At 34.9% G+C, this 13,817-nt stretch overlaps 1 protein-coding gene across 2 annotated transcripts in view; it reads right to left on the reverse strand.

The window, feature by feature from the left end:
- CTNNA3 (catenin alpha 3) overlaps positions 1 to 13,817 on the reverse strand; it is a 1,766,595-nt gene that overhangs the window by 338,661 nt on the left and 1,414,117 nt on the right. For both annotated transcript variants that reach the window (XM_040485152.1, XM_040485151.1), the window contains exon 13: positions 10,515 to 10,666. In XM_040485152.1, coding sequence (XP_040341086.1) covers positions 10,515 to 10,666 — 152 coding nt within the window. The remainder of the gene's footprint in view (positions 1 to 10,514; positions 10,667 to 13,817) is intronic.

A 13,817-nucleotide genomic window follows, 5' to 3' on the forward strand; every position in this document is an offset into this window, starting at 1 on the left:
TAATGATGATGAGAGTATTATAATAAGTAGAGCACATTACATTTTCCAAATATAGGCTTTATATTGTATCCCATCCCATTTGTTCCTCTTGACCTTTATACTTCTTACACAGAAAGGTAAAGTTCATTCTCCTCCTCTTGAATCGGGGAGGTCTTTGACTTGTTTGTAAGTAATAAATTATGACAGAAATAACACTGTATGATTTCAGAGAGTAGGTTAGGAAAGAAAGTATTGTCTGTGCTTTGTTAGCTGCAACACTTATTCTTGACTCCTAAAATGCCATACAAAAATAACCAATTACCTGGAGGTTGTCATGCTATGAGAAAGCCAAGCCACATGAAAGTTAATGTAATTTTCCTTAGTCTTCCAGTACTGAAATCAGACATCAGATATGTGAGTAAACAAGCTTATGCCCTTTCTGAATTCTTGATGCATAGAATCTGTGAACATAACATATTGGTTGTTGTTTTAAGTGGCTAACTTTTGGATCATCTGTTGCATAGCAGTAATAACTGGAACAAAGGGTGTGCCAAGGAAGCTTAGGTGTTCGCTAATCAATCATCCACTGTTTCTTCCCTTTCTCCAACGACAGTGGAGGCCACATTATAAAGATAGCAGTATCAAAAGATTGGAGGATCCTGAATCACCAAGTCATTACTTGGTAGAAACTTATCCAGGAAAACTGGCTAACAACAGAGCAATGTATAAATGATAAATAAACTATCACTGAAATAAGCAATCGGGATTTGTGGGGTTGTGTTAGAGCAGCTGGAATGCATTATTTTGACTAATACACACAACAAATTCTTTGTATTTGTATTACTGCACTGTAATACTAAGACAAATTCATTGAGCACTTATAGTGCGCTGGGAAACTTCACTTAATGTTGTGCATGTATTATCCCGTTTGAACTCAGATCAACCATATAACTAGGCCAGTATGTTTGTTTTCCTTATTTTACAAATGCAAATCAAAAGTTGAGAAATTATCTGACTTACTCAGGGTCACAAAGATATTCCAAAGAAGGGGAATGTCTTTGAGATGGAGAAGTGTGGAGTCAGTCTAAAATAGGGTTGTCTTCCCAGAGTTAAGTTAGCAAAATCCACTGGAAGAGATTAGTTTGTATAAACGTATTGTTGATAAAAAATTTGTTAAACAAGTAGCCTAGATTTATTTCTAGGCCACTAGTAATTTTGGTGATAATAGAAGATATGCAGAAATTCCTGGTTTTATTTTCATATATATTTTTTAGTAAACAGACCACTATGGACTCATTACAGTATATTTTATAACCATTTTTAAGGGTTAGAAATATTTTTTGTCATAGAATCTTTCTATATTTTATGACTTTAATTAAGTTTCTGATTTCTTTTCCAAACAGTGCAATATAAGACAATATAAAACATATTTTAAATTATTAAATTTGTGGAGAATTTTGTGACTTTTCAGAACCTATAACACCAAGGGTATGATAATGGAGGAGAATGTGCATAAAATACACTTCAGCAAGTTCCACAAACTCTGGCCTTAATGATTTTTCTTCCACTAATGCATGCAATCAAGAAGTCTCATCAGGGCTATTCTGTAACTGTTATCATCTTTAAAGAGGAATCTTGTCACCTGCACAAGGTAAAATGAAAGCTTCTTAAAACAACTATATATTCAGTTTTATAGAAGTTTGTTACTTGATACAGACATGTATATGCATTTGTGATCACATTGGTGGCCACAAAATACAGTATGTATTAGAGATCCTTGGTACTTTCAAAACTATCTTAAACCAAAGATTGAGAGAATTTTAATTCTTTGTGAAAGTATTTATCAAGGTAGCTTCTTAGTGTCTGTCACTTTCTGTAATATAAAATATAACAAAGTAATTTTTTTCTTGCCATTAATTCCTTGAGGTCCAGTGACTACGTTTCAAACAAGTGACGAATTTGACAGCTAAATCAATCACTTTATTTAACTGTAAAAAGCCTAACATCTGATTTTATCCTAAATGTCTAAAAAATCCCTCCTTTCATAAACTCTACATTCTTGTATGGGGAGACAGAAAATAGATAAATAAAAAATATATAATATGTTCTTTGTCATGATACACTATGTAAACCCAAACTCGAGTGAGAAGACAGAGTGGCTGAAGAGGGAGATGCTATCTCTGTATATGGATCCTTATAAGATCTGTGCAGGATGATATAAAAGTAATGATGGATCAGACCTGAACAAGTCTGCTGTGCGAATTCTCGGAGAAAGCATATGGTTAGACAGGACAGTAATTGGAAAGATGCCAGAAGTGTAGGCATGTCTGGTGAACACAAGAAACAGACAGAAGGGCTATGTATCTGAATCTGAAGCAGGACAGAGGAGCATTATAGGGTAGGTATTCTTCAACAAACTGCCTAAAAAGTAATTTGGGGGATTTATGTGTTTTTAACTGGCCCATCGACGGAGGGAAGTCAGTGAAGTAAAGGACTCCTGTTGTATAAAAACACTTAACTATTTCCTGCTCCTAAGAAAAAGGAAAATGTTCTGAACCAGGTGCCCTAAGACCCCAAGATTTCAATCTGTTACTTTCCCTGTCGGTGTGTGACCTCAAGTTGCTCACTTCATTTACACACCTTTTACAAACTCATTTGTAATCTAATAATCGTTAGACACATTGTTACTACTATAACATAAAGAAAAGAAAAAGTAAAGTGGTTGAGTGAAGTTGATGAATTTCAACATCCTGTAAACCTCAAAAGTTGAATTTCAAAATGTATGATAATCAAAGGGCAGCTTAAAATTTAATTATACCTGCTGAACATATGCAAAATACCAAGAGGAATGTGAAACCTCTTTATAGCCTTGGGGGAAGAGTGAATCCTAGTAACTAAAGCACTCTGCAAAGTAGCAGGAAGGAAGTGCAAAGAAGGAAGGGCAGATAGTTTGACCTACCAAAGAAAGGGTAAAAAACTTAGAGCACCTAGGAGAGTGGAAACCACATGGGTGCAAAAGGGTGGAGAAAAGCTCCTGGGACCCTGCAATGGGAATAGGATGGAATAGCAGAAGTTGCACTGGGTGGTCACATGACTCAATGAACTTGAAGGAAGGACCATTGTAATATTCAAATATTTTGGATGATTAGATTTACAAAGGAAAATTAATAAAGGTGCAATTGGATCCTTGGAAAACCCAGTCAAAATTTTAGTAAAGAGCCAAAACAGACTAAGACAAGGGTCAGCAAAATTTTTCTGTAATGAGCCAGGCAGTAGCTGTTTTAGGCTTTGTGAGTCATACTGTTACTGCTATGGTTACTGTTGCCATTACTAAAATTGCCATTAAAGGGCAAAGAACTATCTATTGGTGTTATTCCTAAAATTAGAATTTCATATAACTTTCAGATGTCAAAAAATATATCCTTCTTTGAAATTTTTTCAACTGTTTAAAAATACTAAAATCATTTTTAGCCCATACGTCATACAAAATAAGATGGTCAACCAAATGCAGCTCCGTGGCCCTATGTTTGCCATCCTTGACCTAAGATAATACATAATAATTTATAAACATGAGAAATACAAATCAACAAAAGAGGACCATATATTAGAGATATTTGGTGGGGTGTCTGGCTGGCTCAGTTGGTTGAGCCTCCGACTTCGGCTCAGGTGGTGATCACGCGGTTCATGGATTCATGCCTGGTGTCGGTGCTGACAGCTCAGAGCCTGGAGCCTGCTTCGGATTCTGTGTCTCTCGCTCTCTCTGCCCCTCCCCCGCTTGCACTCTGTCTCTCTCTCTCTCAAAAATAAGTAAATATTAAAATATTTTTTTAAAAAAAATATTTGGCAAGTAGCCAGTTATAAAGTAGAAAGGTATTTGTTTTATTATAATATTCTAAACATCAGCATTCTCAGTAGTTCATGCAGGCCTTTTTAATTAATCCTAATTAATACATTCGATAGGACTTTATCTAAATAAAATTACCTCATTGTTGACGTGCCGACTACTAGGTAAAACATTATTAATTTTTAAAATCAACTTTATCCACGTAATTTACCTGTAATTCTAAGTGTACAGTTTTATAAGTTTTGACAAATGAGTATAACCACCTTGGATTATCAGTTTTCATAAAAGAGTCTACTGGGAGTTTGTTTTGGACAGCATTATATCTATAAATCAATTTCAAGATAATTGTACACCTTAATAATATTGAGTCTCCCAGTCCAGGAATATGATTAACTTTCTCCTAATATGGTTTTCTTAATTTTTATTGATAATGTCTCATAATTTTCAGAGCGTAAACCTTGTATAAGTTTGTTAAATTTATCAATTATTTTGTTATTTTTGACGCTGTGCTAGATTGTACTTTATTTAATTTTTTTAAGTGTTTATTTATTTCTGGGACAGAGACAGAGCATGAGTGGGGGAGGGGCAGAGAGAGAGAGGGAGACACAGAATCTGAAGTAGGCTCCAGGCTCCGAGCTGTTAGCACAGAGCCTGACGCGGGGCTCGAACTCACAAACTGTGAGATCATGACCTGAGCCGAAGTCGGTGGGTCAACCGACTGAGCCACCCAGGAGCCCCAGATTGTACTTTTAAAAGATATATTTTCTAATTGTTGTGATTAAATAGAAATACATATTGAGTTTCATTGCATTTCTCTACTTTATATTTATTAATTAATTAATTTTGCCCTTATCCCTTCCTCCTCCCCTTCCTTTGTGCTAAATTCACTTACCAGTTTTACCAGAGTGAAGTTTTTTGTTGTTTTAATTTTTTTTTTTTTAGGATTTTCAATGTGGTTGATCATATAATTTGCAAATACAGGCAGTTTTATTTTTTTCTTATAATCTGTACACTTTTTACTTTGTTTCTTGATTTAATGTACTGGCTAGAACATCTACAACATCTCATTGCACTGGAGCATGGACATTCTCACTTCGTCCCCAGTTGTAAGGAATAATGTTTTGCCCTTAATTTTTTTTTTTTAATTTTTTTTCCAATGTTTATTTATTTTTGGGACAGAGAGAGACAGAGCATGAACGGGCGAGGGGCAGAGAGAGAGGGAGACACAGAATCGGAAACAGGCTCCAGGCTCTGAGCCATCAGCCCAGAGCCTGACGCGGGGCTCGAACTCACGGACCGCGAGATCGTGACCTGGCTGAAGTCGGACGCTTAACCGACTGCGCCACCCAGGCGCCCCTTGCCCTTAATTTTTAAGTGCAATGATGGCTAAAAGCTATAGAGTATGCTTTCATTTCCCTCTACAGTAAAGAAACTAATATCATGTAAGATAACAAACTAAATGATAACACATAAAATTGAGACTTGAAAACGTCTTGATTTTGCAGAATATTCCTTTCACTATTTCTTCATTTCTGAACTTAATTCAACAGAATTTTAGTTGGACCAGATAACATTGTCCACCAGTCAGTGACTAACTGACACCATCAGTCTTTTCCTCCCGAAGTTTGAATGTGAGACTTCAGAGAAACAAACAGCAGTTTGGTCCAGAAGACATATAAAGCAAAATAATTTTTTGAGGTGAGATGCAAACAAGTTATGCAGAGCAATAGAAGACATTCAAGTAAATCATGACAGTGCAAGTAAGTTAAATTAAGAAAATTGTATATAATTCCAATGAAAGCCATCTATCCATTCCTGAGGGTGCAGTAGAATCAGGAAAAAAAAAGGGGGTTTTCTGGCTATATAAACTGAAGTTATATATTGAACTGTGTTCCAATTTTAGAAGCCATGTAAATTATTCATGTAAAAATGGTTCATGTAAACTGGGCCACATAAATGTTTTTTTGATTTACTTTATTTTCCTTTGTTTCTTCAAAAAATAAACTTTAATCAAGTGATATCTCCAAAATTTGTTCTTATTCTCTGAAATATGAAGTTAGACAACTAACACAGAAAATCTAAACTTAGTGGTGGTCCTGAAAATCTTCACATTTGGTTTGTAAAGCGTCTCTGTATTTCCTACGTGCTTTTGATAAGTCACATACGAAAATTCACAAACAAAATGTGTGAAGCCCACATTCTGCATACCTGTTCAAAGGCTGAATTTTTGCTGAATCTTTTCCTCTTTTTGATGGTATTTCACTACTAGCCACCCATGTTTCTCACAATTTAATTATCTTGTCCTTTAAGATTTTTATCTATTTCTGGTTAAGCACATTTCCCTAAAAGATGAACCATCAAGAGTCTTTCTTGCACATTTCAAGAAGTTAATAAAAACAATATATAGAATTATAATGCCAGCTTAAAATCATATAGGCTCAAAAGCACAATTTGCATTAAATAATCTATAATTCACATACACAATAAGTCTCCTCTTATGTAAAACAGTATCTTGAATAAAAACATAATTATTTGTTTAGAACTTTACCTTTTAAGGTCCTTTTGGGCTTTGGCTTCAAGTTGGCCCATGGGCACATTTCTATAACTTCTATAGATAACATTCTTCAACATATAAAAAAATAATTGGGGCGCCTGGGAGGCTCAGTCAGTAAGCATCTGACTTCAGCTCAGGTCATGATCTCACAGTTTGTGAGTTCAAGCCCCGCGTCGGGCTCTGTGCTGACAGCTCAGAGCCTGGAGCCTGCTTTGGATTCTGTGTCTCCCTCTCTCTCTCTGCCTCTTCTCCACTTGTGCTCTCTCTCTCTCTCTCTCTCTCTCTCTCTCTCTCTCTGTCTCAAAAATGAATAAAATGTAAAAAAAATTAAAAAAATAAAATAAGTAATAAGTAGCTTCAGTAGTACTAGCATTATTCACAATGGTAATAGCAATAGGAACTATTTTTTTTATAAGACACTACTGTTTACTGAGTACTTCATTTCTATTAGCTCATTTTGTCAGCATAATAATATTTTGAAGTAGATTTAATACAGTTTATTTTACAAAGGAAGAAAACTGAGGGTTAGAGAGATTTGTGACTTGCTTTAATCTTATCATATGAACTCTTAATAACTATAAAACTTATACATAGATATTAAACCTCAAAGAAACATATTTAATATTCCCTATTCTCTGAGGTTGTTAAGAATGAGATTCCATAAATTTATTTGTCCACAAACTGAATCCAGTGGAGATAGCAATATTAAATGTCACAGCATTTTCTCTTAGAATTTTTAAAAATATTCTCAACACTTGCTAACACATTTATTCACCCCCCAAAAAGTTACAGACAGATATAATCATATTTTTTTATAAAACCACATAAAATTTCAAGCACTGAAATTTTTTAGCATTTTGTTTTTTGTTTTCTTTGTTTTGTTTTTAGTATTTTATTAATAAACAGCTTGAAGGGCACTGAAAGCACTCTGGAAATTCCGACATAGGACAGTAGTCACAGGACTAGAGCCTAGTCCTCCTTGAACTTGCCTTAATGTTGACATTCTTTAGTTACTTTGAAGAAAGCATCAAATGCTTTGTAGTTCTAAGGTCAGGATATTGGTCAGCATTAAATTTGACCTTATTAAGAGAAGATTACACCAGACCAATTTTATTATCTTCTATGACAAAGGGATAGTCTTCAAAGGAAAAAAATATTATAGATTTTATTAATTGTACCTGAGTTAGACTTCTACTTTCAATCTATAATCCAATTAGCAGTTAAGTACAGAGGTTTATGGATCATCCTCCAAGGAATCCTTGTAGTTCTGTAGAAGTTTCCCTAGAAATTACCTAAGAAACTGGACACGCAAGCCCAGAGATGCTGAGCCTCTGGACTCTCCTTCATGGTTTCAAGAACTGCAGCTCTGTTTTTTATCTGTTTTATTTTAGTCGTCCATAATGTGTGTTTGAAGGAAGAATATATCTACCTCAACATTCAGAAAACATTCTTACAAACCACACACTTGCCAATATGTTCTTAGTTGGATGGAACATCAGATTCTAAGGTCTCTTAACACTAAGATCCTTAACTGGAGCTAGCTACTAGAGATTGCAGTCAGATGAATGTCCAATATAATCCAATATTTTTATTAGTAATCTAGATGAAGGAATTTGGATTACAATCTCATGTTTCTAACTGAGGCTAATTAGGTACAGTCACAACCAAATTTAAAAGCAAACATAAATTATATGAAAAATCATTTAGAAATGTAATAAAGTTTAAATCTGGTATGAGATTTATGACCTGAGAAAACATATCAAATCAAAACAGAGAAGGAATATGTAGGCAATAACAGGGTAAAAAATAAAAATAAAAGGAAATTATTGTCTATCCAATAATCATGATATTTAAGAGAAGAAAAGTAAGTTCACAGCAGTTGGCTGTATTATTAGCAATAACATACAAACAAGTCTTCCACTTCATTTGATTTTGGACAGGCCCTAATTAGAGTATGCTTTTTGATAGTCTCATTTGAGAAGTTTGTTGAAAAGTTAAATAAGGACTAGTAAAGAACACAAAATACTGAATTATTCCTGTGAGGAAAAATTAAAATAAATTGAAGTATGTACCTTGAAAAAGAGATGACTATAGGGAAAATTTACAGCCCTCTAAGGCTGTTAAATAATTCCAATAAATTGCTCTCTTGCCCAACAGAGGACTGCTTGGTCCGTATGAGGGATATATAGAAATAATAGCAAGATACTTTGACTTGCTATAAGTAAGCTATTTTGATAAGAAGGAAATTATTAAATACTAAAACATACGAATGGGAGAAATTACAAGACTTTTTTCATCCGTAGATAGTTTTTTCAGGGGAAAAAATGTATTTCCTACGCTGGTTCACCTATGCTATTTCATTGGTTTAAACTTCTCACATATCCACCCAAGGATACTGAAAATGTAGGTGTTTCACTCTGGAAAGACCATTGCCTGAAACTCATGTGTCTTCACTCAACGTTTCTTTTCTGGTTCTACCCATCTTCCCCCCTTTGGATTATTACCAGTCCACCAGCTCACTAGTCTACATGGGAAAGATTTAAAATCCTTTTTGGAAGAAAATATTTGATAAAGGTACTTTGCAGCTTAGACATAGTACTGGCACAATACCACGGTTCATGATCACATATAAACAAATACTTCCTGGCTTTCTCTTTTATATGTATGATTGGCTCGCTTTCAGGTTTTGCCATGCTCTGACGTGCTGGATCCTATATCTTGACACCTCTGCTTTTCTCTTAGAATTTCTTTCATAAGCATCCATCTGCCCTGCCAGTGTCTTCAACTTCTGTTGGCCGTTTCCCTTGAAAGATTTCCAAACAACTCCACTTTTACAGACTGCTCAGTGTAACCTAACTATGACATTCAGACCTGCCAGATACTGTTGGTGCTCTGCCTGTATCTCTTCAGCACTTCTATTCTACATTTATAGTTTCAATAACAGTTAAATCTAGAGGCTTTCAAATTAAATTATATTAATACTTAACAAATTACACTCACCATCCCTACTGACTCCTTTTTGTGCAAGCACCTGCCACACTGCCTAAGGGTTGCTTTTGGGGGGCACAAGAGCTTGACTGACCCATGCTGGAGGTTTTAGTAACACCTCTGAGGAGAGGTAGCCTTTAACCAAGGATGAATAGGTAGATAAATTGGGTTTCGTTCACCTCGGGTAAGATAATTCTGAGGTGTATTCAATACTATCACCCAGAGTTCCCAGCAAGATCGAGCCCTAGTTGCCAGTAGTGATGCATAATTACATCTTGCTGATTTACTTCCCCTCCCTGCCTTATTTTTTTCTGTCTTACTTTCTCCTAAATAGACTAATAGTAACACAAATCCTTACCTCATGGTCTGCCTCCATGTGAATCCATCCTAAGATAAAATACCCCCGTATCTTTACATTTGCATTTTCCAGAAAACCTCCACTGTTTTTTTAAATAAAAATTTAAAAAATACTCCACATTAATATTTGAGTAAAACCAAATAAATAATCCTGGGCTCTGTGTATGCAGTATGCCCACAATAAATGACTCAATTTTGCCCTTAAGAAGATGGCATATATTTCCCCAAACAGACAACTCCTAGATTGGGACAGTTCATGTGTTTATTGTTCCTGGCAGCTCCAAGTGAGATTTCTTTTTTTTTTTTTTTTTTTTTTTACCAAGTGAGATTTCTTACAGAATATTCTGAATCTATAATCTAGTATGAGAGTGTTTGACCATAGAAACAACCTGTTTTAGACAGACACATTTTCCTACCAATTTTAACACAGTAATGAGAAAGATCCTTTCCTTTCCATTCAAGAAAAGAAAGCAAATTATTTTATGTATTTTTCCTTGGCTCCTGATCATGCTATGTGACACCTCAGTGAATTCTGCACACAAGGAATCCTATCATTTCTGCACACACAGCAGTTAAATGTGCTCATTTGCATAAGTTATAACCAAATACATAGTGAAAGTGTTGTTTGTGACAGTAGATTTGACTTCAGGGATACATACGAATTTCTAAAGTTCTAATGGATTTCAGCATTGACATTATGAAATAGAGATAAAATATTTCCTGCAATCATTCCAAGCATTCCAGATGGTGAAGGGCATTACAATAATTCAATGGGAAGCAAAGCAAACTTACCCGAATCATCATGACTGAACATCTGATATCGTGGATTGTATCATAGATCTTCTTTGAGATGTCCACAAATTGATCATCATCAAATACATCCAAAGAGTTTTTACTTAAGGCTTCCAAGGCAACATTCACTTGTGTTACAAACTCAGGAATTGCTGTTAAAATTAATAAGAAAGATAAGATTGTTCTATTTGTATTTTCAGATTTCTGGAGTGTCATAAAAAATATGAGATATTTTTAAATAAATATTTGATTAATAGTATTTTAATTATTTTTAATGTAAAGAGACCAAATATTTTGTCAGGATAATTTTGGATCTCTGAAAAGTAAACAGAATCAAAGACAATAAACCACATTTTTATAGAAATATTTTCAAAGATTATCTTTCTCCTTTATGTCATTTTTTTTCTACCCAGCTTGGGACCATATAATCATTTCTCATCCTATCCAATATAAGCCCCAAGAAAGTACCAAAAAGAATTGGTGTGTTAACAGTTGAAATTATAAACATGAAGATATTTAAAGAAAGAAATCACTTGAGTTGCTAAATACAGGAAAATGTAATTAAAGGTAATAACTCTATCTCATAGAAATAATAAAAAAAACCAATAAACTTTCTTTTGTTAAGATATTTTCCCATTCATCAAAAGGCGGGGGTTCCAAGATGGTGGTATAGGAAGACCCTGAATTCACTTTCTCTCATGGACACCAAATCTGTAGGTATATGTGGAATAATTCCCACTGAAAAAGAACTGAAAACTAGGTAAACAGTTGTCTCCACAACAATGGATTAAAGGACCATATCACGAGACTTAGGAGAGGCAGAGATGCAGTCTTCCCAATATCCAACCCACACAATAGGGAGGAAATTTCTTGAATCCAGAGATTCTCCCTAAGGAGTAAGGAGTTTGTGCTCCATATCAGGCACCTCAACACCTAGGATCTACATTAAGAGATAAGATAGGATCTACATTAGAGAGATATCACATTGGGTGATAAGTGAAGGAGATTTATTTGCTAATCTTAAGACATCTGCCAGAGGTGCAGGGACAAGTTGGTATGTTCTCTGGGGATGGAGGTGCTGATAATACCATATTTATTCTCTCTCTCTAGCTTGCTAGCACAGGGGGGTGTGGGCAAACACAGCCTCACTAAAGCCAAGGGTGTGCCCACCCAAGCACTCTTCTCCAACAATGTGAAAACTGCAGATATACCCTGTCCCCAACCACTCTTTCATAGCTTCACTAAAAGCCCTGGGATGTGCATCTTTTGGCCTCACCCAAGCTTACAGGTGCCTCCAGAAAGGAGCTTATACACTCATCTGAACTCCAAATATTGCAACTGTAAACCAAGGGACACCTCCCGATTTCCTAGCGTGGAAGTCAGCTAGGAGTCAGCTAGGGACCAATTGTGATCCCACAGGATTATGTATATGAACATACATTAAAAGCTGCTGCCTAAGGATTTGGCTTCCAATCAGCTGAAACTAGGTGCTGACTGAGATCACTCTCTTTTGATACACTGAGGATGTGTCTTGGCACATCCTCAAAAATTGGAACCTACCAAGAATAAATAGTCCAAAAACAACAACAAAATCAGGTTACTTAGACAATCACAAAGGTTCAAGACACAACCAAAGCAAGGGCAAAGTTGAACTCCTACACAAAGCCACTGCTTCAGTGCTGAGAGAAGTCACTATTTCACGTGATATATAGAAACAAACACAAAGGTTGAAACAAAATGGGGAAACAGAGGAATATGTTTGAAACAAAAGAACAGGATGAAACCTCAGAAAAAGACCTTAATGAAATAGAGATAAATAATGTACATGATAAAGAGTTCAAAGTAATTGTGATGCTCACCAAATTTATAAAGATAAAGAAGAATGGATTAACACAGTAAAAACTTCAACAAAGGCATAAAACATATAAGTAGGTACCAAAAAAGGTCACAGAGCAAAAGAATACAATAACTGAGCTGAAAGATTATATTAGAGGAATTCAGCAGTAGACTAGAAGAAGGACAAGAATGGATCAATAATCTGAAAGATGGGGCAGTGGAACTCACATCAAAAGTGCAAAAAAATGAAAAAAAAAAAGTAAAGATAGCTTAAGAGACCTATGGGACAACATCAAGCAGAAAAATATTTGCATTACAGGGGGCCCAGAAGGAAAAGAGAGGGAGAAACAGGCAGAAATTGAATTTGAAGAAATAATGTCAGAAAATTTACCTATCTTGGGAAAGGAAAGAGATATCCAGGCCCTGGAAGCACAGAGGGTTCCAAAGAATATAAATCCAAAGGGACCAACACCAAACACATTATAAGTAAAATGTCAGAAGTTAAAGATTAAGAGAGAAACTTAAAGCAGCAAGAGAGAAACAATTTGTTATATATAAGGCAATCCCCATGTGACTATCAGCTGATTTTTTAGCAAAAACATTGCAGGCCAGAAGGAAATAGTATGATATATTCAAAGTGCTGAAGGGAAAAAGCTTTCAAATAAGAATAATCTACCCAGAAAGGCTTACATTCAGAATTGATAGAGAGATAAAGAACTTTCCAGACAGCCAAAAGCTAAAGGAGTTCACCATTAAACTGGCATTATAAGAAATGTTAAAGGGACTTCTTGAGGCAGAAAAGAGAGGTCACTTAATGAATAACAAGAAAACATATGAAAGTAAAACTATCGCTGATAAAGGTGAATATTTAGTAAAGGTAGTGAATTAACCATTTATAAAGGTAGTATGAAAGTTAAAAGACAAAAGTAATAAAATTAACTATAACTATAGTAATTAGTTAAGGGAGGTACAAAATTTGAAAATGTAAACTGTGATATCAAAAACATAAAATGTGTTGGTGGGGGGGAGTAAAAATGCAGAGGATTAAAATGCATTCTAAGTTTCTATCAACCCCAAAAAGATTCATATATATACACACCCACACATATATATGTATAGATTCTTTTATATATATATATATATATATATATATATATATATAGCTTGTTATATGTGAACCTCATGGTAACCACAAAGCAAAAACCTATAATAGATACATTAAAGGCAAAGAGTAAGGAATGTAAACAAGACATGAGAGTCACCAAACTACAATGGAAGAGAGCAAGAGAAGAAAGTAACAAAGAGGAACTATAAAAACATCCAGACAACAATTAATCACGTTACAATAAGTACATACTTAATTACTTTAAGTGTTAATGTAATAAATTCTCCAATCAAAGAGTGCTAAAAGGATGAGAAAACAATACCACTGCATGCTACCCACAAGAGATTAAAAACAGACCTAAG

The sequence above is a fragment of the Herpailurus yagouaroundi genome, unplaced genomic scaffold, assembly GCF_014898765.1.
Source record: "Herpailurus yagouaroundi ecotype Mexico unplaced genomic scaffold, PumYag 163, whole genome shotgun sequence".
Taxonomy (NCBI): Eukaryota; Metazoa; Chordata; class Mammalia; order Carnivora; family Felidae; genus Herpailurus; species Herpailurus yagouaroundi.